Source organism: Piliocolobus tephrosceles, chromosome 3 (genome assembly GCF_002776525.5).
Source record: "Piliocolobus tephrosceles isolate RC106 chromosome 3, ASM277652v3, whole genome shotgun sequence".
Taxonomy (NCBI): domain Eukaryota; kingdom Metazoa; phylum Chordata; class Mammalia; order Primates; family Cercopithecidae; genus Piliocolobus; species Piliocolobus tephrosceles.
In genome coordinates this window covers 178665445-178691747 of record NC_045436.1, presented here as the reverse complement: position 1 = coordinate 178691747, position 26303 = coordinate 178665445, and the positions used below count along the sequence as shown (strand labels likewise).

Below are 26303 nucleotides of genomic sequence, written 5' to 3'. Positions count from 1 at the left end.
TGTAATAAATACGCTCCCAGGTAAGGCAAACTTCTAGGTTCCACAAGTGCACAGAGATAACGGGGAAGCCCTGAGCCTTTACTGGCAGGAGGTGCTCTGAAGAGAGCAGGGGGAACCCTCTTCTCCCTCATATACTCAGGCAGAAGTAAGTAAAAGAAGAAATGGAATAAAAGAAAATTCTTTTTTTTTTTTTTTTCGAGACAAAGTCTCACTCTGTCACCCAGGCTGGAGTGCAGTGGTGCGATCTCAGCTCACTGCAAATTTTGCCTCCAGTGTTCAAATGATTCTCGTGCCTTAGCTTCCCGAGTAGCTGGGACTACAGGCATGTACCACCACCCTGGCTAATTTTTGTATTTTTAGTAGAGACAAGGTTTTGCCATGTTGACCAGGCTGGTCTCGAACTTGTGACCTCAGGTGATCTACCTGCCTTGGCCTCCCAAAGTGCTGGGATTACAGGCGTGAGCCACCACCCCTGGCCCAACGGAAATTCTTAGAGGCAGAGTTATTGACCTAAATGTCTTAAAATTATCTTGCTTAGGTGTGAACCAGAAGGAAACTAAGGTTAAAACCAAATTACAAATTCAAATTCCATGATTCAAATTTAAATAGGAGACAGCCAACCAAATGAGATGAGAATGATTCCTGAGAGCAGGAGAGGCTCACATCCTTCACATCTGGAAGTTGCCCAGGCCCAGGAGAGGGACCCAGCCTGAACCCAGGATCCGTCCTTTCCCAGTGGGATTCTCAAGTCCTGGCTGGGCCCCACCTGCTTGGCCAGTGAGAACTGGATAGTGTGGCCAATGGCAGACAGACAACAGCTATCACTGGTGACCAAGGAGAGTCCTTGTAGTGTGGTCAATAGAAGACTTGTGGCAGCTTCAGTCACCATGTATACCTGGCATGCTAGCAGTCAGGGCAACCCCCTTCTGTGCGCCTTCCTCACTGTGCCTGAGACGGTGAGCCTGCCACCAGCTCGCTCGCCCAGGGTGAGGCTTGGCCACTGTATCTTTCTACCACCTACATCCCCTAATGCTGCGTTCCCAGCAGACATCTGCTCAGTGGAGAGGTCTGTGAACACCGCACCCATCTTCACTGCTTTAAAAGACATTTCACTGGCCGGGCGCGGTGGCTCAAGCCTGTAATCCCAGCACTTTGGGAGGCCGAGACGGGCGGATCACGAGGTCAGGAGATCGAGACCATCCTGGCTAACACGGTGAAACCCCGTCTCTACTAAAAAATACAAAAAAACTAGCCGGGCGACAAGGCGGACGCCTGTAGTCCCAGCTACTCGGGAGGCTGAGGCAGGAGAATGGCGTAAACCCGGGAGGCGGAGCTTGCAGTGAGCTGAGATCCGGCCACTGCACTCCAGCCTGGGTGACAGAGTGAGACTCCGTGTCAAAAAAAAAAAAAAAAAAAAAAGGACATTTCATTACGTGTTCAAGTTTAAAATCTAAAGTGTTTTAGAAACAAATCGATCATCAATTTCCTAATAGGATTTTGTTACACTTTAAACTTATTTATGGGTCTAAAACTGTTCAATTCAGTAATGAGTGTCTGTCATGTAACTAAAAGGGGAACACTTCCAACTTTTGTTTTCACTTAACTTTTCGGAAACACTCCTAAGTCAGAAACTGAAGGAGAATTGTACTATCTACCCAGAGAAGTCAAGTTAACCTTTGCTATTTTCTCCTACAGCTTATCCTAACAATAAAAATTGGGATAAACAGACGCTAGGGCCAGGGGAATGGACAGGGCTGGGCTTCCTGCAAACAAGGCGGCCCCACACAAGGCCTGCAGTTCTTCCAAGGTGGCTAACAGCACCTGGCCTGCAATTCCCTACACTCTAAGACCTCTTAGAAAGGTCGAGCCTGTCCTGTGAGATTCCTTGGTGCTGCTCAGGGGGAGCAAGGAAGGTGCCCCGGTCAGAACTCTGTCCATCAGCTCCCTAAGGTGCTACTGAAGATAAATGGATTTAGAGGTTAACAGTCTCTTATTTGAGAAAGAAAAGGCTCTTTGCAGGAATGATCAGTTTAAATATACTGCTTATCTTTTCATCCTTTCTTGAGGATTAACATCAAGAAAGGAAGTGAGTTCATGGCGGGGAATGGGACAGGCCAGGGAAAGCAGGCTGGAGGGGCCAGGCACCTGGGGAGCAGGGGCAGCATGAACCAAGAGGAGTTTAGATCCCAGCAGAACCCGACCGTAAGCTTCCTGAGGGGCAGGACCATGTCTTCTTCATCTCTGCATCTCCAAGTACAGGGCCCCCCACACAAAGTAGATACTCAGTGTCTGCTGATGTAAAGAAAAGTCCCCCCAGGCCAACAGTCTCTGACTATCTCATACATCATTTCTTCTCTCTCTCTTGCTGAAGCCACTGTGAAGAGCACACCAGTTTCTACCATAAATTTGGGGGTCTTTTTTCTGCATCCTCCATTTGAATGTCAATTCCTACGGCAGGGACTTACTTGTCCCGTTTTATACTTCAGTAAACATATTCGGCCGGGCGCGGTGGCTCAAGCCTGTAATCCCAGCACTTTGGGAGGCCGAGACGGGCGGATCACGAGGTCAGGAGATCGAGACCATCCTGGCTAACACGGTGAAACCCCGTCTCTACTAAAAAATACAAAAAACTAGCCGGGCGATGAGGCGGGCTACTTGGGAGGCTGAGGCAGGAGAATGGCGTAAACCCGGGAGGCGGAGCTTGCAGTGAGCTGAGATCCGGCCACTGCACTCCAGCCTGGGCCACAGAGCAAGACTCCGTCTCAAAAAAAAAAAAAAAAAAAAAAAAAAAACATATTCAAGGAATATGTATTTTGTCATGACATCTCTCCTCTCAGTCATTTGTAACTTCTAGGCTGGATCATGCTATGTTCATCTAATACACCATCTAATGTATTAATTCAACTTCTGGTGTAGCTGGGAATGAAAAGAATGAAGAGACAATGGAGGAAGCTGAAAGCAGATCAGAACGTCGCTGTCATGGACAGGCAGGCACAGCCGCGGCCTCAGTGCTGCCCTCCCTCTCCTGCCAGGCATCCTCTCGGCTCACTCTCTTACCTCTAAGTATTTCCTTAAATTGCACCTTGGCGAGGAAGCCTGTTCTCATACTGCCCATAACACAGCCAACTCCTGCCATCACTCCCAACCCCAATGCCCCTCGCCCAGCTCTCCTCCTTTCCAACAGCATTTATACTGTAATACACTATATAACTTAACATGTTTATTGTCAGCTCCCCAAGGTGGGATGTGACCACCAGCACCGAGAGCTTTGTTACTTATTCCCAGCACCAAGAACAGTACCTGGCCGAGCAGGTACTTAAGAAATAGTTGATGAATGAATGAAACAGTGAAAAGAAGACATAAACTTAATCCAAAAAGCCTAACCAGAAATGTTTTTAGCAACAGAAGTAAAATTCAGAAATTCTTTAGAAGGTGGAAGCTCGGTGAAGGAAACAAAGGCTCCAAGCTTTACACTCTCCAAAAATACTCCTAGTTTGGGTAATGAGAAAGGTGCCTGGTTTTAGTTTGACTCTGGGAATCTTGCCCCTTTGCCACAATCAGCTCTCATTTGGGTCACACCAGGAGAAGCAAGACTTCCATGTACCTTGTTCTCTGGGAAGGAAGAAATGAAACATCAATGAAGAGGTGCTGAGTGCAACAGAGACAAATGAAATGCAGAACCGCTGGTGTGAGCCTTCCTCAGTTCACAGAGGTGCAGGGCGGCGGAAGATGCTCTGCCTGTCCCTCACACTGGGATCTGGGGCAGCTGTCTCACCTGTCAGAGCCTATGTGTCTTCAGAAGTGGGGAAAATCACCTACCGCACGAGGTCTACATGGGCGTCCAGTAGGACAGTGGTGACAGAGGCCTCAACATAGATGGGCTGGGTGGCACATCACCAGGAAGACCCCGACCCCCACTCCTTCTTTACTCATCAGAGCCTTTCTGTCCCTCCAGACCTGCTGACCTCCACAGCACAGTGAGCTCCTCTCCTGAGTAGACTGAAATTCCCTGAAGACAGCAACTAAGTCTTTTGCTTATTTTCTGTGCCTCAAGGTGCTTGGTACTAAGTTGGCAACCAAGGAAACAACAAGAACATTTTCACCACCAATGTATGTACAGATACCAAGGCACACTGTGCTTCATCTGTGCTACTCTTAACTGTACGGTTTATACTCCAGAGACCATAAGATAACTGTTCACAGCTGCCCTGCACACATCAGCAGATTCAAATCTCTTTACCCTTGCTTCTGCTGTTCCTTCTGCCTGGACCGCCCTGCCTCCTTCCTTCTACTCTGGACACTCAGGTATGCTCAAGAAGCCTTCCTCAACCTTCACAGGCTAGGAGGGTTCTCCTGCAGGTTCCCACAGCATTCTGTGCTCCCCTCCGCCATTCTACCTACAGCACCTAAAACTGCATTGGTCAAATGCCCTAAAAGATAAAGAACTGACTAGGCAGATTATGGTATATCCATACAATGGCATAGTATGCAGAAAATAAAAAAAGGAAGGGTGATTACAATAAAGTACTATTTCAGTAAAAAGAAAAAATAGGAAGAAATACATGTGAACATTTATTTGTCTATATGTGCAAAAAATATCCTTGGTGAATACATCAGACCTCACACTAGTGGTTGCTGCTGGGGAGGGAGCCTCTCACTGTGTATGTACATATACATTTGTAACTTCTGAATTTGAACCACATGAATAAATTACTTACTTCAATTAAAAGAAGTAACATGGTACAAGTTGGTCATCTTCACTACGCTGAATTCTGTATGGGCAAGGACAAAGTCTCATTCACCCAGAACACCTACGTTAGCAACAGGCATGTAAACAGCTATTCACTAAATGTTTGCTGAATTGAACTACACTAAACTTTGGAAAATAATCATATTTTCATGCTCTTAGACACCAGTTCTATTGGAAATCCTACAGTTTCATCATCTAGGTCTGAAATAGATGGGGTTCTACTGATCTTCAAACATGCCTCCCAGACTGCTTTCTGAAAAGACTGGACTGACTCAGGAAAAGGGTCGGAAGCACATCCTCTTAAAAGCACCTTTAAAACTGACCAAACAATGTGACAGAACAGAAAGATACAGGTTCTAGTACCAGGCTGGCCCCAAACTGTCCCTTCAGGTCACTCTCTCAGCCTCTTCCATATCTCAGATGAATCTATGAAGTAAGCTTGAACCCGGCTTCTGAACTGTAACAACGCTGCCGAGAGAGCAGTGCTGGCAACATCTAAACTATCAGACCATCCCAGAATGTCCTCTGGGAATGTTTTTGGCAGCTAAGACCTTTCAAGGAAACCCAGAATTCTGATAACACATAAATACATCAACATACTAGAAAGCGAAGGAATATGGTAGTGGTATGTAGAATCTTGCTTCTTTCCTCTTTTTCTTTCTTCCCAATCTGGAACCAGGTGAAATACAAAGTACATGAAGGAATATTTAAGGATGAAAAATGGGGCAATAAACAAACAGATAAAGGCTAACAACATTACTGGGTTTTTTTCTTAGCAGTGTTTCAAAAGGATTAAATTCATCCTCTACGGGTCTCTAGGTAGCTGATTAGAGCAATGACTCTCAAGTCACCTGGGGGCTTCCTAGAATCACAGGCAAGCAGCCCCACACCTGGGCACTCTGATGCGACAAATGAGTAAGGCATGGTCCACAGCCACAAGGAGCTTATAGTCCAGGATATAAATAACTCATGAGAAATGGAAAATGCGATCAAAAAGAGGCATAAAGTGCATGAAAATTAAGAGGGGGGCGAAATTAATTCTGATGCAGAGTGGGGCTGGAGCAGGGGAGAGAGGGAATTAGGAAAAGTGTCAGTGAAGGAGGTGGCAGATGAAGGAAGTCTCACAGTATGGGTAGGATTTGGATGCACAATGGTGGGGAGGGTGTGCAGGACAGCTGGGAGGAAGGGCAACACTCATCTGCTCTCCGGCCACAGGTAGCATGACTTCTAAACACCTCCATCTCTTTTTTTCAATAAGCTGGGCCGGATGTGGCGGCTCACGCCTGTAATCCCAATACTTTGGGAGGCCAAGGCAGGTGGATCACTTGAAGTCAGGAGTTCGAGACCAGCCTGGTCAACCTGGTGAAACCCTGTCTCTACTAAAAATACAAATAATTTGCCAGGCGTGGTGGTGCATGCCTTTAATGCCAGCTACTTAGGAGGCTGAGGCAAGAGAATCACTTGAACCTGGGAGGTGGAGGTTGCAGTGAGCTGAGATCGCACCACTGCACTCAAGCCTGGGCGACAGAGTGACACTGTCCCCAAAACAAAACAAAAACAAAAACAAAATTAAATAAGCTGTTTCTGGAGAAAGGCCAGGCACTCACATATCGGAAACAGTGGAAAAGTGGGCAGACTGCTATGCTTTTTTTTTGTGAAACAGGTTATTGTCTTAAGTGTTATTTCTTGTACAATCAGTTTAACTTCAAGCCATTTCTTGGGCATACAGTGGAGGGGTACAATAACTCTCATTAACAAAACTTAGTATTATCCTCATTCCATAGCCTTAACATATAACCCGCACGGCTCCTGGAAAATGTACTTTGTATAATGCAAGACACCTCTTTATAGGTTCTTTAGAAGCAATTTTGTTGCATTTGGGGTGTGGGTGAATTTCTACATGTATCACAATGTATTTTTGAGAACTCCATAGAAATATAATTTGTTTTATATGGAAAACACAAGTTTTGATAAAATGATCAACTTCTAAGAGTCAGTTAGACAGGCTTGCTACACTTTAATAGCAGCCACTTCCTGATTCATCAGCTTTGAATGTTGGAACACTTATACGTTAGGTTTTTGCTTTAAGCATAATACATGGTGTTTTTTTTTTTTTTTTTTTGAGACAGAGTCTCACCGTCTCACCCTGTCACCCAGGCCGGAGTGCAGAATGCAATCTCAGCTCACTGTAACCTTTGCCTCTCGGGTTCAAGCAATTCGCCTGCCTCAGCCTCCCAAGTAGCTGGCATTACAGGTGTCCACCACCACGCCTGGGTAATTTTTGTATTTTTAGTAGAGATGGGGTCTCACCATGTTGGCCAAGGTGGTCTTGAACTCCTGACCTCAAATGATCCACCCACTTTGGCCTCCCAAAGCGCTGGAATTACAGGTGTGCGCCACTGCACCCGGCCAATAACATATATCTTAAGACAACACATAGGAATCTTACATCCTGTGATTTTTAAAAGCTTTTTCTCTCCAGAAAAACTCTACTGTCTAGTTCAAATTTATAAACATCAAATCCATTTTAAGTCCTTACATGTAAAATTAGAACAATTTAAGTTTTAAGACATTTATGCTAACTTCCCAATAATTTAACCCTATCTTTCATTGCCTGACATGTCTGTTCTTCGGTTAAACTCTGATCAAATCCTTTTGTCAAATACCAATACGCAGACACATACCTCTTCCAGCTGTCCCGAAGAAACTGGATTATCTTCATAAGCAGGAAACTGACAACCTGCTTTGCAACCACAAAAATTATTAATTTCTTCCTCGCATTGTGCCATTATTTTACAATTTGCTTCTGAGCTTTCTAAATCTATTTCCAGGGACTCATTCATGCTACATTCCAAACACTGATTTTGCTTTCCTACTGACAGAATCCCAGTTGATTCCTCCTGGGAATCCAGTGATGTCTGAGCACTCTTTTCCATCCCAGATTTTTTTAACCTGGGAAGGAATTTTCCAGACTCAAGCTCTGATTTTCCATAATAATGGCCTTCTTTCTCTGCATCTTCTTCCAGAGGTTTGAGATCTGCCTGCGGATCTTCAAATATATCAACTTGAGAAGGAATGGGAATATTTGCTTCATCTTTCTCAGATTCAAATTCTGACTCGCTTCCTCCTCCTGGGGACAGTTCGGATGCAGAAATTGGGCGAAAGTGAGTCCTAGGAGAGATCCGAATAGCCCTGTATTGTGTTCTGTCAACACCACATATCCTGGGGTGCAACACTTCACTGTCTGAATCAGAACAGAGGATTGATTTCGGTTTAAAACTGGGGCTGAAAGATGCAATCCCTTCAGGTTCAAATGAGCATTCTACATGAAGAACTTGTGAAAATGGATTGCTTAAGTCAAAGGAAGAAAATGAGTATTCAAGTCCAGGATCTTCGACTTGAAAGTTGCCACAAGCTCCTAGTAAGTCTTCATGGAAGATAAAAGAAAATCCCTTATTTAACCCATTTTCCCCACTCTTCGGCTGATCATTCTGTTCAAATGACACAAAGGGTTTCCATAACTGCCTGTGCCCAGGAGCAAAACTGTTTCCCGGGGTCATAAAGACATCTGTACCAGCTATCGTCACCACATCAGAAGCTGCACACTGTAACAGACTTCCTTTTGTGTGACTAGGTGGTACAACTGCCCATTCCCCATCACTGTTAAAGGTTTTGAGTTCTCCATAAACTCCTCCAAGAATGAATGTGTTCTCTTTATCTTGGGCTACATCCCAGGGTTTAGAGGGTGTTGTATAATCACCACCATCCACGTTGGATAGCTCACTAGAAGCAAATGCTCTTTTCTCCAGGCTCTCTTTCTGTCCCTCCCACAGATGGTACTCTGACCTCCGCACAGCCTTGTCAGGCTCCTGAAGGGCCTCCAGTTCTGCTTCAGCATCTAGGCAGCAGCAGTAGTTATTTACATCTGCCGAGAACAACTCAGCATCAGTTCTTTCTATTTCTACTGTAGCCATAGAATTTGTATCTGCCATCTTTGTCCAAATGTCTTTAATAACCCCTGAGCTGTAGCCATCTCCATGTGGGCTTTCATTACATACTTGTGTAGTTTCAAAATTTTTGTTTTCTGTTTTTTGTTCTAGCTGAATACCACAGACGGATTCTAGTTTAGATGTTTTTTTGAAAACTAATGCAGGAATCTCACCTAAAGTTCTACTGTTTTGCTGGCAAGTTTCATCTTGCAAAAAATCTAGAAGTTCTTCATCTACATAATTTGACGAGACTCTAGGAACTACATAATTAATATCTTCTGCATTAAACTGTGTGGATTCTTCAAACTGAATATTTAATGTTTCATTGTCTGAACGTGTTTCTTCTGAATGGGACCATGGACTACAAGTTCTTGTTGAAAGATTAGAACAGTGTTCATTTTCTTCAAAGGCACTATTTTTGGTCCATATTAGCAATCTAGACTGTGTTTTCCCAAGCATATTAGCACTAGAATCTGTATTTTCATTTCCCAAGTTGAGTGTTTCAAAAGAAAATGGTAAAACAGAATTACTGCATTGCACTTCAAACACTGAAAAACAAGAGTTTATACCAGATCCTTCATTAATATCTGAAAAGAGCTCTTGATTGCCAGCAAGCAGGTGTGAATTGAGCACTGTGCTGTCTAAGATGGGAGAGAGTCTAACTGGAGAGTCTCCTCCAAAACTCTCCCCATCCGCATCACCGGAGCTGGATGAACAGCACTCCCAAAACTGAGCCAGATTGCCAAGGTCCTGCAGGAATAAGCCCTCAGCACCCACGGAGCTGGTAGAATCTGTCCATATTGCACGTTCCCCTTGCAACTCCATACCATCTAACACTATGCAACATTCTGCCTCAAAATCTGTGTTCTCTTTGCTTTTTTGTCGAATCATATTCAAAATCCGACTTTCTCCTTGCATTGTTTCTGAGGCACCAGGATCCAACATGGATTGATCAATATCCACTTCATAGAAGTGCGTTAATTCTGATAGATGAATATCATCCAGGTATTTATTGTCCTCTGGTAGAGAACATAATGAGGTCCCAGTGAGGTCAATATCCTCATTTATAACTGCAGGCATTTCTACAAAATGACCATCAATGAAAGTACCTGCTGCGAGGTATGTTTTATGAAGATTATTGTTGCTGATACAAAGACCATGCACTGATTCAGACAATTCTTCCACTGCCTCTGACGTCAGATCACTTGTGTCTTGTCTGTTTCGGTATGTGGTCTCTAGTTTACTTTTTCTGCTCAGAGGAACAAAATATTCAGCAATTGGCTCGGTGTACCACAAGGGCTCCTCTTTATACTCTGTGTCGTTTCTATTCTCCATGTACAGGTCTTTTCCTTCAGTGCTTCCAGGATCTTTTCTCCCTATTTCTTTTAAAGGTCTCTTACCCCGCTTGCACAGCTGTTTGACAGAACCACTGCTGCTACTGCTACTACTTCCAGTATGAATGTTTCTTTCAGCCTTTTCACCATGCTTCAAAGAAAGCCTGCTTTGCCCATTCCGCCCTTTTTTGTTTCGAATCTCTCGTGCCTTGTGTCTTACTTTAACATACTTCATGGATGCTTTTAATTCTCCCTGATTCCCACTGGAACTTGAGCCTGCTTCACTGGAGCCAGAAGACCATGAACGAGGGCGAATCTTTCCTTCAGGTTTATGTCGGATTTGCTTTTTGTACAAAGCAGGCTTTTCTTCAATTGTGCCATTACTAAATTTGTTTTCCTTCTCGTTTTTACTTTTGCTCTGGGTTTTCTCATGCACAGTGGTGGGCACTTCACTGCTTCTTTCCTTGGTGACTTCACTTTCACTGTTGCAGTCCTTAGGAGAGGAAGTATCTGTGCTAGCTGGTGGGGCTGTGGATGATGAAGAAGAGCTAGAGTAAGAACAGACTTTAGACTTGTTCCACACCGTCATGATTTCTTGCAGGCAAACTGGTTTCTCAGAAAGCGGTGGAAATGCTTCATAATACCTAAAAAACAGAGTGAAGAGTTCAAAATATGAGTATACAGATTTTTTAGTTACAGTAAAACAACACTACCAACCAAAATAATGGAATATTTCATTTTAGCAGTGTCAACATTCACATCATCCAAGAATCATTAACTTTACAATAATTTATAATACAGTAAAATATGCTTAAGATTAGTCCCATGCATCAAGCACCATTTTGCTCAGCACTGTGATATGCACTGTTAAGAATACTGAGAAAATATGTAAGATGACAGTTTTTATCTTCAAAGTTTGCATTTGAATTAAGAAGTCAAAAAGGACAAATAATAGAAGAAAGAATGCAGTCTCTTCAGTAAGCAAATCTGAATTTGAATCTCAGCTAAGTCACTATTGCTTGCGACTTTAAGCTCATTATTTACTGCTTTGGACTATTTCCTCAACTGCAAAATGGTGATTCTATGACTTACCTCATGAAGTTACTGTGAGCACTGAAAATACATGCAGTGGAAAAGCTCGGTAGCAAATCAGTCAAGAGTATGAGCTCTAAAGCCACATTCTCTGAGGTCAAATCCTGGCTCTGCCTACTTTACTAGCTGTGTGACCTTCGGCATGTTACTTAACCTCTCCATAGCTCAGTTTCCTCACCTACAAAATAGAGCTAGTAATATTTACCTCTCAGAGTTCTGAGGAGTAAAGGAATTAATATGCAAAATGAGTCGGAAAAGCAGCTTCTTAACCGCTAGCATACTGCCTGGCATTGAAGCAGGCCCTCATAAATGGTAGGAATGACCACATTCAAGTATTCAGAAAGAGGATATTGGTGAGGTCTAAAACAATTAAAGTGGGCCACAACTAGGCCTTGGAATTCCAGATTTATTCCGCAAGTTTAGTGAGTACTACCTGTGAGGCCTAAGAACCTGTGTGAGGACACGAAGACACACGTTATGCTCACAGAATGGAGAACTCATTAGAGCAGAGATCACTAGAAATGCAGGGTACAAAAAGCCAGGGAGGCTGTTTTCAGGGGGCTTGAAAATGAGAAAGTGTTTTTGATTTGCTAGGAAACTGGGAGCCACTGAAGATTTCAGAGCAGAACAAACTGCGAAAGGAAGAATTTAATGTCACATTGGCTACTGAGGCAATGCTCAAGGTCACACATGAAGTGGTAAAAGGCCATGTTTTCAAAGGGCCTGAACTTGATTCTCTTTCTCAGTCTACATCAAGAGTTGACCAACAGAAATGTATTTTGAGCTTCACAGGTAATTTTAAGTATTCTAGCAGGCACATTAAAAACATAAAGAAACAGGTGAAATTCCAGTAATATATTTCATTCAACTAAACTCCTGATATTATCATTTCAACATGTAATCAGTATTTTACATTCTTTTTTATATACAGTCTTTGAAATCCAATGAGAATTGTCCACTGACAGCACATCACGGTTTGAACCAGCCCCATTTCAAGTGCTCAGTAGTCACACATGGCTTGCAGCTACTGTGCTGGACAATACAGGTCTATACAAACCAAGGAAATGCCGTTTTTTTCTTAGGTGTCAGAGGTTCAGAAGATTAAAATAAAATGTATAATAGGGAAGTCTGTTTATAATGCAGATTATTTTAAGACTAATTATTTACAAAGAAAAAAAGAAAAGTATCTTTAGGAAGCAGGTTTGGCAGGTGAAGGATTTGCCTATGTTCCCTTTGCAGTAAACAGTGGGAACTCAGTGTTCTTGCTTGTGAACATGGACAATCACTTCTTTTCTTTCTTTCTTTTTTCTTTTCTTTTTTTCTTTTTATAAGACAGAGTCTCGCTCTGTCGCCCAGGCTGGAGTGCAATAGCACAATCTCAGCTCACTGCAACCTCTGCCTCCGGGGTTCCAGCAATTCTCCTGCCTCAGTCTCCCGAGTAGCTAGGATTACAGGCGTGTACCACCATGCCTGACTAATTTTTGAGACAGGGTTTCACCATGTTGACCAGGCTGGTCTTGAACTCCTGACCTCAGGCGATCCATCTGCCTTGGCTTCCCAAAGTGTTAGGATTACTGGCGTGAGCCACTGTGCCTGGCTGATAATCGCAAACTCTTACAGCTGTTTCAAAGGGCTGTTGTGAATATTAAAGGTAACAGTACATACACAGACTTAGCAAATAATAACCTTCTTTGTTTCACTCATTTGTTCCACAAATATTTATTGAATATGCACACTAAGGATAGAACCATCTTATTTCACCTTTGAATTCTCAGTGTCAAGCACATAAGCACTTGATAAATGTGTCTTAAATTATAATGAAACTAAACAAGATGACAAACAGAAAATGGAAACCATGTAGCAGTTATTCATTTGATTTTAACAAATGCACACTTTATTACTGAATACAATCTTACATACATTTCCACTTGATCCTTTGCTGGAGGGGATAATTCTGCCTCTGGAGAGGGAGACCCCTCTAACTTTTTGTGAATCTTCTCTTCTGTTATGAAACAAAAATTCAGAAAGATTTGTCTTATATCTAGTTAATAAATGCCCATGTATTTCAAAGTTTCTCAACTAATTTTAACAAGAAATAGAGACTTTGGTGTTTAAAAGGCAAACTCGAGACCAATCTGTCTGTTTAATAAAAATCTATTTTTTCAGTGTGCCAGAGGGAATTCTCCGGTTAACCACATTAGCATTAGGCCAAGAGGTGAGAGCTGTTCATCCTGTCACTGATACAGTGCTCTAGAGGCACTTAATTAAGAGCCTGAAGTCCCCTGTGTACTTATTAATTAGACCAGAAGGACAGAACATCTGTTTAGATTCCAAAAATATTTTTTTACAAAATTCTACACTCATAGACTTTACATTGACTCATCTTGACTAAAACTGATCTGTAAAGAATATTCTTTCTTACAATTTGCTCTATTACTTAACATGTAGGTGAGCAAGGGCTATTTCAACTAAAATAGGAAAAAGGGCTATACCTTTAGTTTAGCCTAGGATACTGTCTTAGGTTACAAATAAACTGTGCCCTTAAGAGGCAGGCTCAAGGCTTGGTGGGCAGCAAAATGACCATGAAGAGGGTAAGGAAACAAGGATCCTTACCCTTAATATGAAAGTCTCACTCTTAGAGATTGCAGAAAAGTTAGAAAAAGTATGAGGAGGGTTCATATATTGAAATGACTAAATAAACTTGCCAAGTCTGTGTTTCCAAAAAAGTTGAGTCAAAACAGAAGTCCCTTCCAAACCTGAAGTAATTCATGTCTTAACATCTTAATTTAATGTCTTAATTTAGCAGTCTCAACATCAACAGGCAGATATTAACAGAGGGGCAAAGATGGCGAAAGGAAAGAGACAATATTGTTCCTGATCTCTGAGCTTCAACTTGAAGCCAACAACAACAACAAAAAACCCAAAAAACAGAAAACATGAAGTGTTTCCTATCTCTGAGGGCACCTGTGGACTAAGTCCCTCCCTTGGTTGCAGGACTCTCTATGAGTGACTGCTGGAACTGACACAGAAGCCACTAACAGAGCTGCAGATGGAGCATGAGGCTGGCCTAGTGACACACACTGGACACAAAGACTTTGTTCTGGTTTTCTTTTCTGATCAGTTCTAACATTTTCCCCAATCCAGATTCCTCAGGAATGTAATCCTGGCATGTGTGTGCACAGCGCTTTTGACCTCACCTTGCTTACTCTGAAGGTCTTTCAGTCTGGAGCAGAGCTCCTCCACTAAAGTCTCGATACCAGAGCTCTGCATGACAACAAAAAGACACATTAGGTCACAGCCAGGTATGTACAAATCAGGTATTTGTATACTTTTGTTTTAATACATAGGTTTTACAAATCATCCATGTTCCAAAATAAATACATTACCAATATTTACGTGAATACTACAGTTTAAAAATTACAGGTTTGTAGATACAAATTAGTATACATGCTTATTACTAATAAAGCATACTAAATGAAACTTAGTGATAAAACGTGAACATATTCATGTACCTCCCAGAATAGCTTCTGCTTTTTCAAAGGTGTGTCATCTTGTTCATGGGGCAGATTTAAGGGCCTAAATGTCCATCATATGACCAAAAGTCAGTCACCATCAAAAAGAGTATTCAATATTTATGTGAGCAAGGTCTTATACCAGAGTTAAAACGAAGGAAAGTCACAAAACCTCATCTTAGTTCTCTAGGAGCTCACACTCTGAAAAAAAAAGCCGATTTTTTCTTTTTCTGTTTTAAAGAAACATGAACACTCATGATTACAACAACAACAACAAAGGTCCGGAAGCCAATATTGTAAGTGTGAAAGCTTTGTCTCCTTTTCAGCATCTGAATCAGATTAGCGACTTCTATACAAAGCTTGGGAGTTTAAAATTTAAGGAGAGTACATAGAAGAGTCTGGATTTGGGAGGGTAAAAATAAGAGTCAACCTTTAAGGAAAAATGAATGTTGAAAACAGGCACAAGCAAATAACCTTTCACTATGTGGACTTTAACTTTTAAGAGTCTCAATTTCTCACAGGAAGAAAAAAAATTTTTTTACAGTGGACAAAAAAAGTGAACTTATTTCTCAAAAACTTTAGATTTACTCAGTGAGCAAAGTCCTATTTAAACTGGAATCAAGTCTTTATTGGTGGGCATAACCCAAACAGATGCGCGTGATGGAGAGTTCTGCTAAGCCAGTGCCCTCACTAGGCCTTGACGGGCTAAAAATAGAACTTTACCGCATTCACTTAACTCAAAATGACTCAGCACAAATATTACAGATATCCTACATAAGAAATCCCACAGTTGCACAGTTTGAGTAGCAAGAAACAGATTACAATGAAAACAGTTAATTGTAAACATCTAGAGCTACATTCTGTCCACGTCATACCACAGTTTTTAATAGGAAGACAGAAAAATAGGCCAGACAAGAGTTGCCCTTTCCTTTAGAAACACTCTTAAAAACCATGGCAGATATTAGTCATAAACACTATTCAACCACAAACAGTTGCACCAGAAAGCATCTGCTTACCATAATGCTCAAGGTGTGACAAGGACGGCAGTTATATTCCATTTCCTTCGGATCGTGAAAGCAACACCAGTGTCAGCTGACACACTGCATACTGTTCTGTACAGCAAGCCTATGTCACTAGGTTTTTAAACCTAGGGCTAGTCTCCAATGCAGAACACCGAACCTCTAGGGATCGCTTATTAAATGTTTTCCAATACTCTAAAATGGGGTCCCATTTAATCAGAATGGTCATTACAACCTGGTTACTGCATATTTTTTCATGCTTTGTCTTAGAATTACATATATACACATATATTTATTAATATCTGAGTGAATATATACTATATGAGTGATATATATATATTTGCTGTCATATATAAACATATATATATATATATTTTTTTTTTTTTGCTCTCATGTTTAAACAGCAAAATAAACTAAGAGCTTACTCCTTACTCTCTGTGTAAAAGCAAGCTCTACCAACCAGGTTTTTTTTGTTCTTTTGACTACCTGTAGCATCTTATTTTTTTTTTTTTTTTTTTTTTTTTTTTTTTTCTTTTGAGACGGAGTCTTGCTCTGTCGCCCGGGCTGGAGTGCAGTGGCCGGATCTCAGCTCACTGCAAGCTCCGCCTCCCGGGTTTACGCCATTCTCCTGCCTCAGCCTCCGGAGTAGCTGGGACTACAGGCGCCCGCCACCTCGCCCGGCTAGTTTTTTTTGTATTTTTAGTAGAGACGGGGTTTCACCGTATTAGCCAGGATGGTCTCGATCTCCTGACCTCGTGATCCGCCTGTCTCGGCCTCCCAAAGTGCTGGGATTACAGGCTTGAGCCACCGCGCCCGGCCCGCATCTTATATTTTTTAAAAAAGTCGGCTGGGCACAGTGGCTCACACCTGTAATCCCAGGCTCACACCTATAATCCCAGCACTTTGGGAGGCCACGGTGGGTGGATCACTTGAGGTCAGGAGCTCAAGACTAGCCTGGTGAACATGGTGAACATGGTGAAACCCTGTCTCTACTAAAAATACAAAAAATTAGCTGGGCGTGGTGGCGGGCACTTGTAATCCCAGCTTCTTCGGTGGCTGAGGCAGGAGAACTACTTAAACCCAGGAGGCGGAGGTTGCAGTGAGCCGAGATCACGCCATTGCACTCTAGCCTGGGCGACAGAGCGAGACTCCATCTCAAATAAATAAATAAATAAATAATAAATAAATCAATAAAAAATAAAAAATCATGAGAACCCCAGGTCACCATCACAGCAAGCTGGGAAGCATGGAGGCACAGCAGAAGCTGTCATCGCCCTTTGTTGTCTCCTGGCAGGCGTTCCAAAGTGTTAATTTACAGCTTTAATGAGAAATTTTTATTCACTTTCCCAATTATATAAACCATTAGAAAATATTAATAATCAAATTTCAGTAGTATAGCATATCCATAAGGCCATTCAAGAATATTTTGAGAGCCTATAGTATCTTAAAAAACAAAGAAAGATTAAGTTATATATTAATAACAACTCTAAGAGAGCACAAACTGTAGGTGAACAAAATGCTACCACTCCACCACTGAACTCATGAATTGCTTTTCCTAACTGTAAAATGGATAATAATCACCCACCTTCCAGTATCCAACGCATGTAAAACACTCTGCAAACTGTAAGAGCACTCTAAAATCCAAATTACACTACTCCAAACCTGCAAAGTAGCGAGCCACACGCAGACACTGGCAAGCTTCAGGGCACGCTCAGTGAGCAACCTTCCGAACGCATGGCCAGCCGGCCACTTGCTTACCATAAACTGGCTCATTCACACCCCCAGTGAACACACGGTTAGGAGGACCCCTGTTCTCCTGCAATTGACATGATAACCACTCTAATTTCTCTGAGAAGAGGATTTCTCTGAGAAGAGGACTCAGTGGAATGTATTTGGGTTTGGGGTTTGGAGTCACGCTGGCCTGGGTCTGAATTCTTGCCCTGCTATATTCACCGGGCAGCAAAGGACACGTGTGCCACTTCCTCTCTCTAGACCCAAGAATGCCAGCACTTCTCTCCGAAGATTCAGTAGAAAAAGCTAACATGACACATGTGAGGCACCCGGAGTCCCTGTCATCTTAGTCACTTAAGTGTTGGTGTCATTTCTAGATTTCGTACATTTTTAATTTTCTACAATCTTGTTTTTTGATTCAACACTTCATAAATGCCTTTAATTTTTGCTATCATTTGATTTGGAGGCTGGAGGAGTAAAAAGATAATTCACCTAATGCATACCACCCAAACCCCTCTGGATTCTCCCTGGACTTCATGGGCTGCTCCTTCTCTCTCTGACCAACACACTAGGTTCTTGCCACTGCTGTGCTCTCTGCTTCTGGCTGGCGGGTGGGGTTGAAGGGTTACATGATCATGGAGACTGAGCCTCGGTCAAAACACAGCAACTGGTGTCCTATTACTTCATGAGGGTCTTATTTGTTCCCTGACAAATTCCTATCACTTCCCATCCCTACAACATTTCCAGTATTCCTCCATCTTCTAAATACTTCCCATCCTTCTCAACTTGGACCTTAGCTAGTAAGTGTAAAGTAAAAGAAAGGCAATTTGACTTATTCTGCCTCACCTCTCCTCTCCATACTCAAAGGTTTCTGTGCCATATTACTCACCTTACAGGTTTCTCTTTTATGGAGGGTTCATTTAGACTGGATATTCCCTAAATGCCAGACAGGTGCTGCCATAGTGCGATTACTAGGACACATTTCCTAATAGCTGGTTACTGAATTTCCTGTACTGGTCCCCTAATTTCTTTTGTCTCCTGTTCACCATTTCTTCATCTTTTTGTTCTACTTTCTGGAAGATTTCCAGAGCTGTCTTCCAAACCGTCTATTGAGTTTTTCATTTCTATTATCATGGTTATAATTTTTAAAAGACCATCTTGTCCCTCAAATGTTTCTTCTTTACAGTAACCACTTCCTCGTTAAGAAATCTTCCACACTTCTATCTTTGGAATATAAACCTATTTGTCAGTCAGGTACCAAAAAGGGAAGGGGGAATCACTCACTCCCCAATTTTCATTATGGTGTCTCATGCTTTCCCTCAGGGGTGCCTGGTATCCCAAAGTCCAAAACCTGTCTACTCAATTTCTCCAGAAAGTAACTGTCAGAGGAAAGGCTGTTACTGGAGTGCCCCCAAAGAACTGCACCTCCCAGCACTTGCCTCTAGGTTGGGCCCCTCCCACGGTGACTGGGTTTCACAATAACATGTTGCCGAGTGTGACAGATGCCCTCCTGGAATGCTACCTTCTGAGTGTTCTCCATCTGCCATGTGGGGAGAGGTCACAGCTCCCAGCCATGCTTACTGAAGCACCAGTCACATGAGGAGAGCAATCCTGGATGTTTCAGCTCCACCTGCCCTCACAGACCCCAAGCAAGAACAGCAGAAGAACCTCCCAGCTGAGCCGTAGCTAACTCACAGAATTGTGAGTAAATAAAATAGTTGTTTCAAGCCACTAAGTTTTGCAGTACTTAGTTATGCGGCAGTAACTGAAGCACAGGCTTTCAAACACTCCTGTTTTCAGCCCAACCCTGCACATGGGGCTTTTACAGTTTTTCAGATCTTAGTCTTCAGTTTAAAGGGGAGTTGAAGATTAGTGGTAGGAAACCCAACTAGATACTGATAGAATGACTACTGGTGATCACAGTAATCATTTTACTGGAAAGTAAAGGATCAATTCCATACTTTAATGACTAGAAGTTTTAAAAACCCTTTTAAAATTTAGAACTAAGTTAATGTTAAGCAAATAAAAGAGCACCAAGCGAGAAGACTGAGAATATGTACCAGGGTTCACAAACTCATGCCTTCAATAGCCAGAGAAGTAATACAAAGTTAAAAAAAACTCCCCCAAATAAACAGCTGTTTCTGCCAAGGCCCCTGTATGAGAGCTGAGATTCCTATCCTTGATCACCAAATGGTCTATAGAAATTGGCCTGCCTCCAGCTCTCATGCACATTTGCTCTCTAAAAAATGACACAGAGTAGGAGAGAAGTATCCAACGGACAAATATCTTCAAACATGATCTAGAGCGCAGATTATGTAGTCTTTAGAATGCTGAAAAAAATCTGCAACAAAAAGTAGAGGATAGCAAACTGTTACAATGATTAAATAAGGTGATCAATCGAAGCTTAGAAAAAGGTGGCCCTGCTCTTTAGCAGGGTGATGTAACATAAAGGGAACATGATCTAGACTCATGAGACCTGCTGTGCTGTGTGAAGCCGGACAAGTTATTTAACTTCTCTGAGCCTCCATTTCATCATTTTACAAAAAGAGGAAAATACTTCAGCTTGACTTAAGTCCTTCAAGTCTCCCAGTTCATTATAGCATCTTACCGATTTAGGCAAACCCCTCCCTGTTTTTTGTTTTTTTTAATTTTTGAGATAGGATCTTGCTCTGTCACCCAGGCTGGAGTGCAGTGGTGCGATCACAGCTCACCACATCCTTGACCTAAAGGACTCATCTCCCACCTTCTCAGCCTCCCAAGTAGCTGGAAATCAGGCGTGTGCCACCACATCTGGCTTCCTTTTTCTTTCTTTCTTTTCTTTTTGCAGAGACGTGATTTCTGCAAAACCCCATCTCAAACTGGTTTCAAACTGCCAGGCTCAAGCGATCCACCCGCCTCAGCCTCCCAAAGTGCTGGGATTATAGGCATGAGCCATCGCGCCCAGGCAAACCCTATTTTTTATTATATGCAAAAAAAGTCCTGTTTCTTACTTTCATATGGAGATGGTAGTTTCTTTTCCCTTTAGATATCTAACAAGTAAACTTCCTGAAGGACATTTGGCTATAGAACCTCAGAAAGCTATGAGTTGAATATCTGGATATTATTTGTTTCACCTCATGGTTCAATTAAGAATAGTCAGAATTTAGACCAGTTATTTTTAATCTAGGAAGCACGAGCTCTTAAGGAGGCCACTAGTGGGCACGTAACAAAGTAATTCATACAAGAAAAGTTTAAGTATAACATTCTGGTTAGGTCCATAGCTTTCATCACATACTCCAGTCTATAAGGGTGTAACAGTTAAAAAAAACCACTGACTTCAATCTAGTAATCTGATGCCTAAGTATACACGCAAGAAAAAGTACTGTACACACACACAAGGATAAGTGTATAACAGTGTTCCTTTCGGCAGGGCGCGGTGGCTCACACCTGTAATCCCAGCATTTTGGGAGGCTGAGGGGGGCGGATCACGAGGTCAAGAGATTGAGACCATCCCGGCCAACATAGTGAAACCCCGTCTCTACTAAGAATACAAAAATTAGCTGGGCATGGTGTTGTGTGCCTGTAGTCCCATCTACTTGGAAGGCTGAGGCAGAGAATCGCTTGAACCTGGGAAGCAGAGGCTGTGGTGAGCTGAGATCACGCCACTGCACTCCAGCCTGGCACAGAGCGAGACTCCATCTAAAAAACAAAAAACAAGAATGTTCCTTTCTACATTCTTCATAATAGCCCCAAATGAGAAGCAATTAAAAGGCCCATTATCAGGAGAATAAACAGTGTTACGTAGTTCACAATGGACAACTATTTAGGAATGAAGACATTATAAGATCATGTTATCAATCTAGATAAAATTTTAAAACTTTTAACTAAAAGAAGTTACAAAACCATATAGAGTATGGTATAATTTATAGAAAGTTTAAGTACATGCAAAATCATGCTATGAGTATTTGTGTACATCTTCAAACAATATTTAGTAAACATACGAAAACAAGCATGGGAAAGACAAACACCAAGCTGGGTATAGTGGTAACCTGAGAGGGATGATGAGGAAAGTCATGAGGAAAGGGCACATGGGTCTCCAGCTGTGCTCCCAACACCTGGCTTCTTCAACTTCAATGGACACACAGGGATTCACTGGGCCATCATTTGGCCCTTTCTGCTCCTCAAACTCTCAATCTGTTTTCATACCCCAGCCCTTAACCCCACACGTGTCTATTTTATAGTGCCTCCCTCTCAAATTTTTACAGCAGCCCCTTCCACTTCTGTATCTGTTCTCATGTTCTCACTTTCTCAACATCTGAAAGATCAGAAAATTTCCTCTAAAAAAATCCCAATTTTCTACCTTTTCTAAAAAGAGATCAGAAGAATTGGGTTAGATAAACAAAAAGAAAATGGTCTATTTCATGCCTGGTCCTCATAAACCACTCTACCCCACCAACCCTAGACATGCATATTCAGTTTACTCCGTTGCCTGTTCAAAAATCTCCATTTAGCTATCTCCTAGGAGGCATCTCATAGGTTAATCCTTATTCATACCACAAAGAATTCCTTCCCTAGGTTCCTTTTCCTTAGTAAATAAAAATTACTTTTTTTTTGGAAACCGAGTCTCGCTCTGTCACCTGGGCTGGAGTGCAGTGGCACGATCTTGGCTCCACCTCCCAGTTCAAGCGATTCTCCCACCTCAGCCTCCTAAGTAGCTGGGACTACAGGCATGCACCAACACACCCGGATAATTTTTTGTTTGTTTGTCTGAGCTGGAGTCTTGCTCTGTCGCCCAGGCTGCAGTGCAGTGGTGCGATCTCAGCTCAAGGCAATCTCCACCTCCTGGGTTCAAGTGATTCTCCTGTCTCAGCCTCCCAGGTAGCTGGGATTATGGGCGGGAGCCACCACGTCCGGATAATTTTTGTATTTTTAGTAGAGACGGGGTTTTGCCATGTTGGCCAGGCTGATCTCGAACTCCTGACCTCAAGTGATCTGCCTGCCTCCCAAAGTGCTGGGATTACAGGCATGAGCCACTGTGCCCGGCTGGGAATGACATTCTTGCAGTTGCTCAGGTCAAAACCCTTGGCTGTCTTTCTTGTTTCCTCCTCCTATCTCTACCCCACATCCAATCCTGTCAGTTCCATCTTCAAAAACAGATGCAGAATCCTCCAGCCATCTGCATTCTGGAGCCCTGCAACTGCATCTTCACTGCGGGCTCGCAATCTACTCTCTGTCCCTCCAGCACAGCTCACTCACCCTGTTTAGTTAGTCTCAGTGCAGCAACCAGTATGCTCTCTGATCAGTATCTGATTGGCAAGTAAGTCAGGTTGCGCTACTCCTCTCCAAACCCTAACACTTCACAGCTGCTCAGGGGAAAAGCCCAAGTCCCTAGTATGGCCCGTGAGTTTCCTCAAATGCTCCAGCTCCACTGCCATCTATATACCCAAAGAGATAGGACTTAGGCTTCCTCAGGCAGGACAGGATCACACAACTGTGAGCGTTCATAGCTTTAGTAATCGCTGGCTTCTTCTGAGGGGTTCTGGTCTGTAGACAGCACAGCATCACTTCTTGCAATGTACATAATGCATTCAGATAGGCACCTCACACATTGTAAGCGCTCAATAAATGTTATCATTGTATGATGCTCTTAGTATTACCCAGAAAAGGTTGGGCTCAACAGTCCATGTGTCAAGACACAGTATATAGTCATCCCTATACTGAGTTGGTTCCAGGACCCCCTGAGGATACCAAAATCTGTAGATGTTCAAGTTCCTTATATAAAATGGCATAATATTTGCATATAACCTACACACATCCTCCTATATATTTTAAATTATTTCTAAATGACATGTAATACCTAATACAATGTAAATGCTATGGGTGTAGTTGTTATACCGCATTTTTTAGGGAATGACAGGAAAAAAGTCTATACATATTCAGCACAGACACAATCATCCATTTTTTCCCAAATACCTTTGATCAACTGTTGGTTACCTCCACAGATGTAGAACTCATGGGTATGAAGGGCCAACTGTATATGGTCAAAATTAACCTTGAAGGTAAACACTGCCATGACATACTTTTCATGGTTTTTTGTACATATAACCCTGTTAGTAGAGACAGGGTTTTGTCATGTTGGCCAGGCTGATCTCGAACTCCTGACCTTAAGTGATCTGCTTATATAAATTCATACTACCTCCTACTAAGTTCTTCACCTCATACAACATATTCGGCTAGTACAGCATATAAATAATGCATATACAAAATACTAAGGTATACTCTATACTTTTACTGGCAAAAAGAATTTTACTGGTAGACTTACCTCAATGTGAGAATATAAACAAGTGAATGTTAGGACTCCACCCTACTTAGGGTATAAGTCCTCTCTAAGGCTCTTTAAATAACAATGGGGCTGGTCAGCTCCCCAGGGTAAGCTGCAGTGCTGCTACTTTCAAAACAACCCCAGATGAATGGTATTATGAAAGAGTTATTGCATTTTAACTTTATTCACTCCCCAAACAGGGCCTCATTAAGTTTTTAATCTTCTAACCACCCTCAAAGTGGGAGATAAAGTACTAGTTCTGATTCAGTTTTAAGTGGCTCAATAAAACAAATATAAGTAGTTATTTTTTTAAAGGGGGAAACAAAGAGAGGTTTGCATACATTTAACAAATATCAGGTATATGCCAGGTCCACTGATAGCAGGAATGAAACAGACAGCTTAGGATAATAATCACCTAAAAAATATGCATCTAGGGGAGGGCTGAATTGCCTATGACTGATTCATAACACCATTCCTCTTTACAGACCCCATAACTAACTGCAATCAAAGCATGTGCAAAATATTTTAATGAAAACGAACACCCAGAGACATGCATGTTATTTGCATATGTAAATGAAAGGAAATTAGCCAAGGCAGTTTTCAGTGGGACCTAACAACCAATAAAGCCCATCAAAGGTCATGATTCCCTGGAGAAATAAATCTTCACCAACTGCTCAGCCAACCTTTACACGGGGACAGCCACATTTTAATCAATGTATAAAATTACATTCTGATGCAACTGACTTGCCCTCTGTTTTGGCAATGTCTCTCATAAAATAATGAGCTGAGCAGGCCAAGAGAAGTGCTATAATGTGGGGTACAACTTGTTACAAGGATAAAGTGGAGGCACAGTGTAGTATCACAAGCATGTAAGTGGAGCCAGAGAAGTAAGCCACTTTCCTTATACCATGACACCAGTGAATAGTCTGATAACTATGGATGCTTTTATAGAAACAGTTCACACTGTAACTATAATAGTCACATACACATAATGAGAAAATAATTCACCTCACATGTAATGCATAACATCACCACTACTCCCTACCTACACTTATATCTAATATAATAATATAACCTACATCATTGTCTTTTATTTGGCATTAACATTTTAATCTACTAGATTATAAACTTGAATTGTTAGTGGTTTTTGACTGTGACCAATTGGTAGTGACTGTCTAAAGAGCTGTACTGAAAAGCGCTTTTAAGAGGGCATCTGGGGCTGGGCGCGGTGGCTCAAGCCTGTAATCCCAGCACTTTGGGAGGCTGAGACGGGCGGATCATGAGGTCAGGAGATCGAGACCATCCTGGCTAACACGGTGAAACCCCGTTTCTACTAAAAAATACAAAAAACTAGCCGGGCGAGGTGGCGGGCGCCTGTAGTCCCAGCTACTCCGGAGGCTGAGGCAGGAGAATGGCGTGAACCCGGGAGGCGGAGCTTGCAGTGAGCTGAGATCTGGCCACTGCACTCCAGCCTGGGCGACAGAGCGAGACTCCGTCTCAAAAAAAAAAAAAAAAAAAAAAAGAGGGCATTTGGACTGGATGGGAAAGCACAGCACACACAATACCACAAACATGACCATCCTCAGGAAATTAGCATACTTAATATGCAAACACTCATGACAAAAACATAAAATAAAATTTTGCATTATAATTTTTGATGGAGGTCCTCTTTGCTCCTTTCTTTCCATTGAAGCCAATAGACGGATTATAAAAAGAAACCCAGGGGACACACAGATGGCCTACCATTCCTAAACTACCACACATTGATTCTTTCTATTGCAATAGGCAATAATTAAAGAGGGTTCTTTTCATTGGCTCCCCAAGAGGCAGGTGAGCTGGGTTAAGGCAGTGGTGCCCAATCTTTTTGGCACCAGGGACTGGTTTCGTGGAAGACAATTATTCCACAAACCCAGCAGGTAGGCTTGGGGTTCGGGATGAAACTTCCACCTCAGGCATTAGATTCTCATAAGGAGCATTCACCCTAGATCCCTCACATGCTCAGTCCACAATAGGGTTCGTGCTTCTATGAGAATCTAATGCCACCGCTGCGGATCTCACAAGAGGTGGAGCTCAGGCAGTAAAGCTTGCTAAAGCTTGCTCGCTGTTCACCTCCTGCTGTGCAGCCCAGCTCCTAACAGGCTATGGACCTGTACCTGTCCACGGCCCGGGGGTTGGGGACACCTGGTTTAAAGGGTCTATAGATTGATGCACAAACAACAACACATGGCTCTAGAGCAGGGACTGGGACTTGAAGACTCTCCTCATTCATTCCATAAGTAATTACTGAGCATCTGGTTATGCCTGGCACATTCACTTCCTCAGCTAATTTTAATTTGGTAAGATTTTTAAAAATCGTTGTTAGGAAAAACGAATCCGACTTTTTTTTTTTTTTTAATAAAATGAGAAGGAAAGAGCAAGGAAGTACAAATATGCTTTATTGGGGTTGAAAATAAAAATCCCGCCTATGACAGCCAGGCAAAGGAAAGCATTTTCCCAAAGCAATAACCTAAAGAATCACAGATCTCTGTAAGCCACAACTATTCCCTTGCACTGTTTCTACCTCATACTAAGTTCT

General features: G+C 42.3%; 1 protein-coding gene across 8 annotated transcripts in view; it reads right to left on the bottom strand.

Moving 5' to 3' along the window:
* Positions 1–26303, bottom strand: part of KIAA0232 (KIAA0232 ortholog) — a 100415-nt gene that overhangs the window by 12926 nt on the left and 61186 nt on the right. For 4 of the 8 annotated variants that reach the window (XM_023206866.3, XM_023206863.3, XM_023206864.3 and 1 more), the window contains 4 exons: positions 14363–14429; positions 13086–13167; positions 7435–10717; positions 5351–5419 (listed from right to left, as the gene is read on the bottom strand). In XM_023206866.3, the coding sequence (XP_023062634.1) occupies positions 5351–5419; positions 7435–10717; positions 13086–13167; positions 14363–14429 (3501 nt within the window). Of the gene's footprint in view, positions 1–5350; positions 5420–7434; positions 10718–13085; positions 13168–14362; positions 14430–26303 lie in introns of those variants that run through there. The other 4 variants (XM_023206867.3, XM_023206865.3, XM_023206869.2 and 1 more) reach the window with 3 other exon arrangements.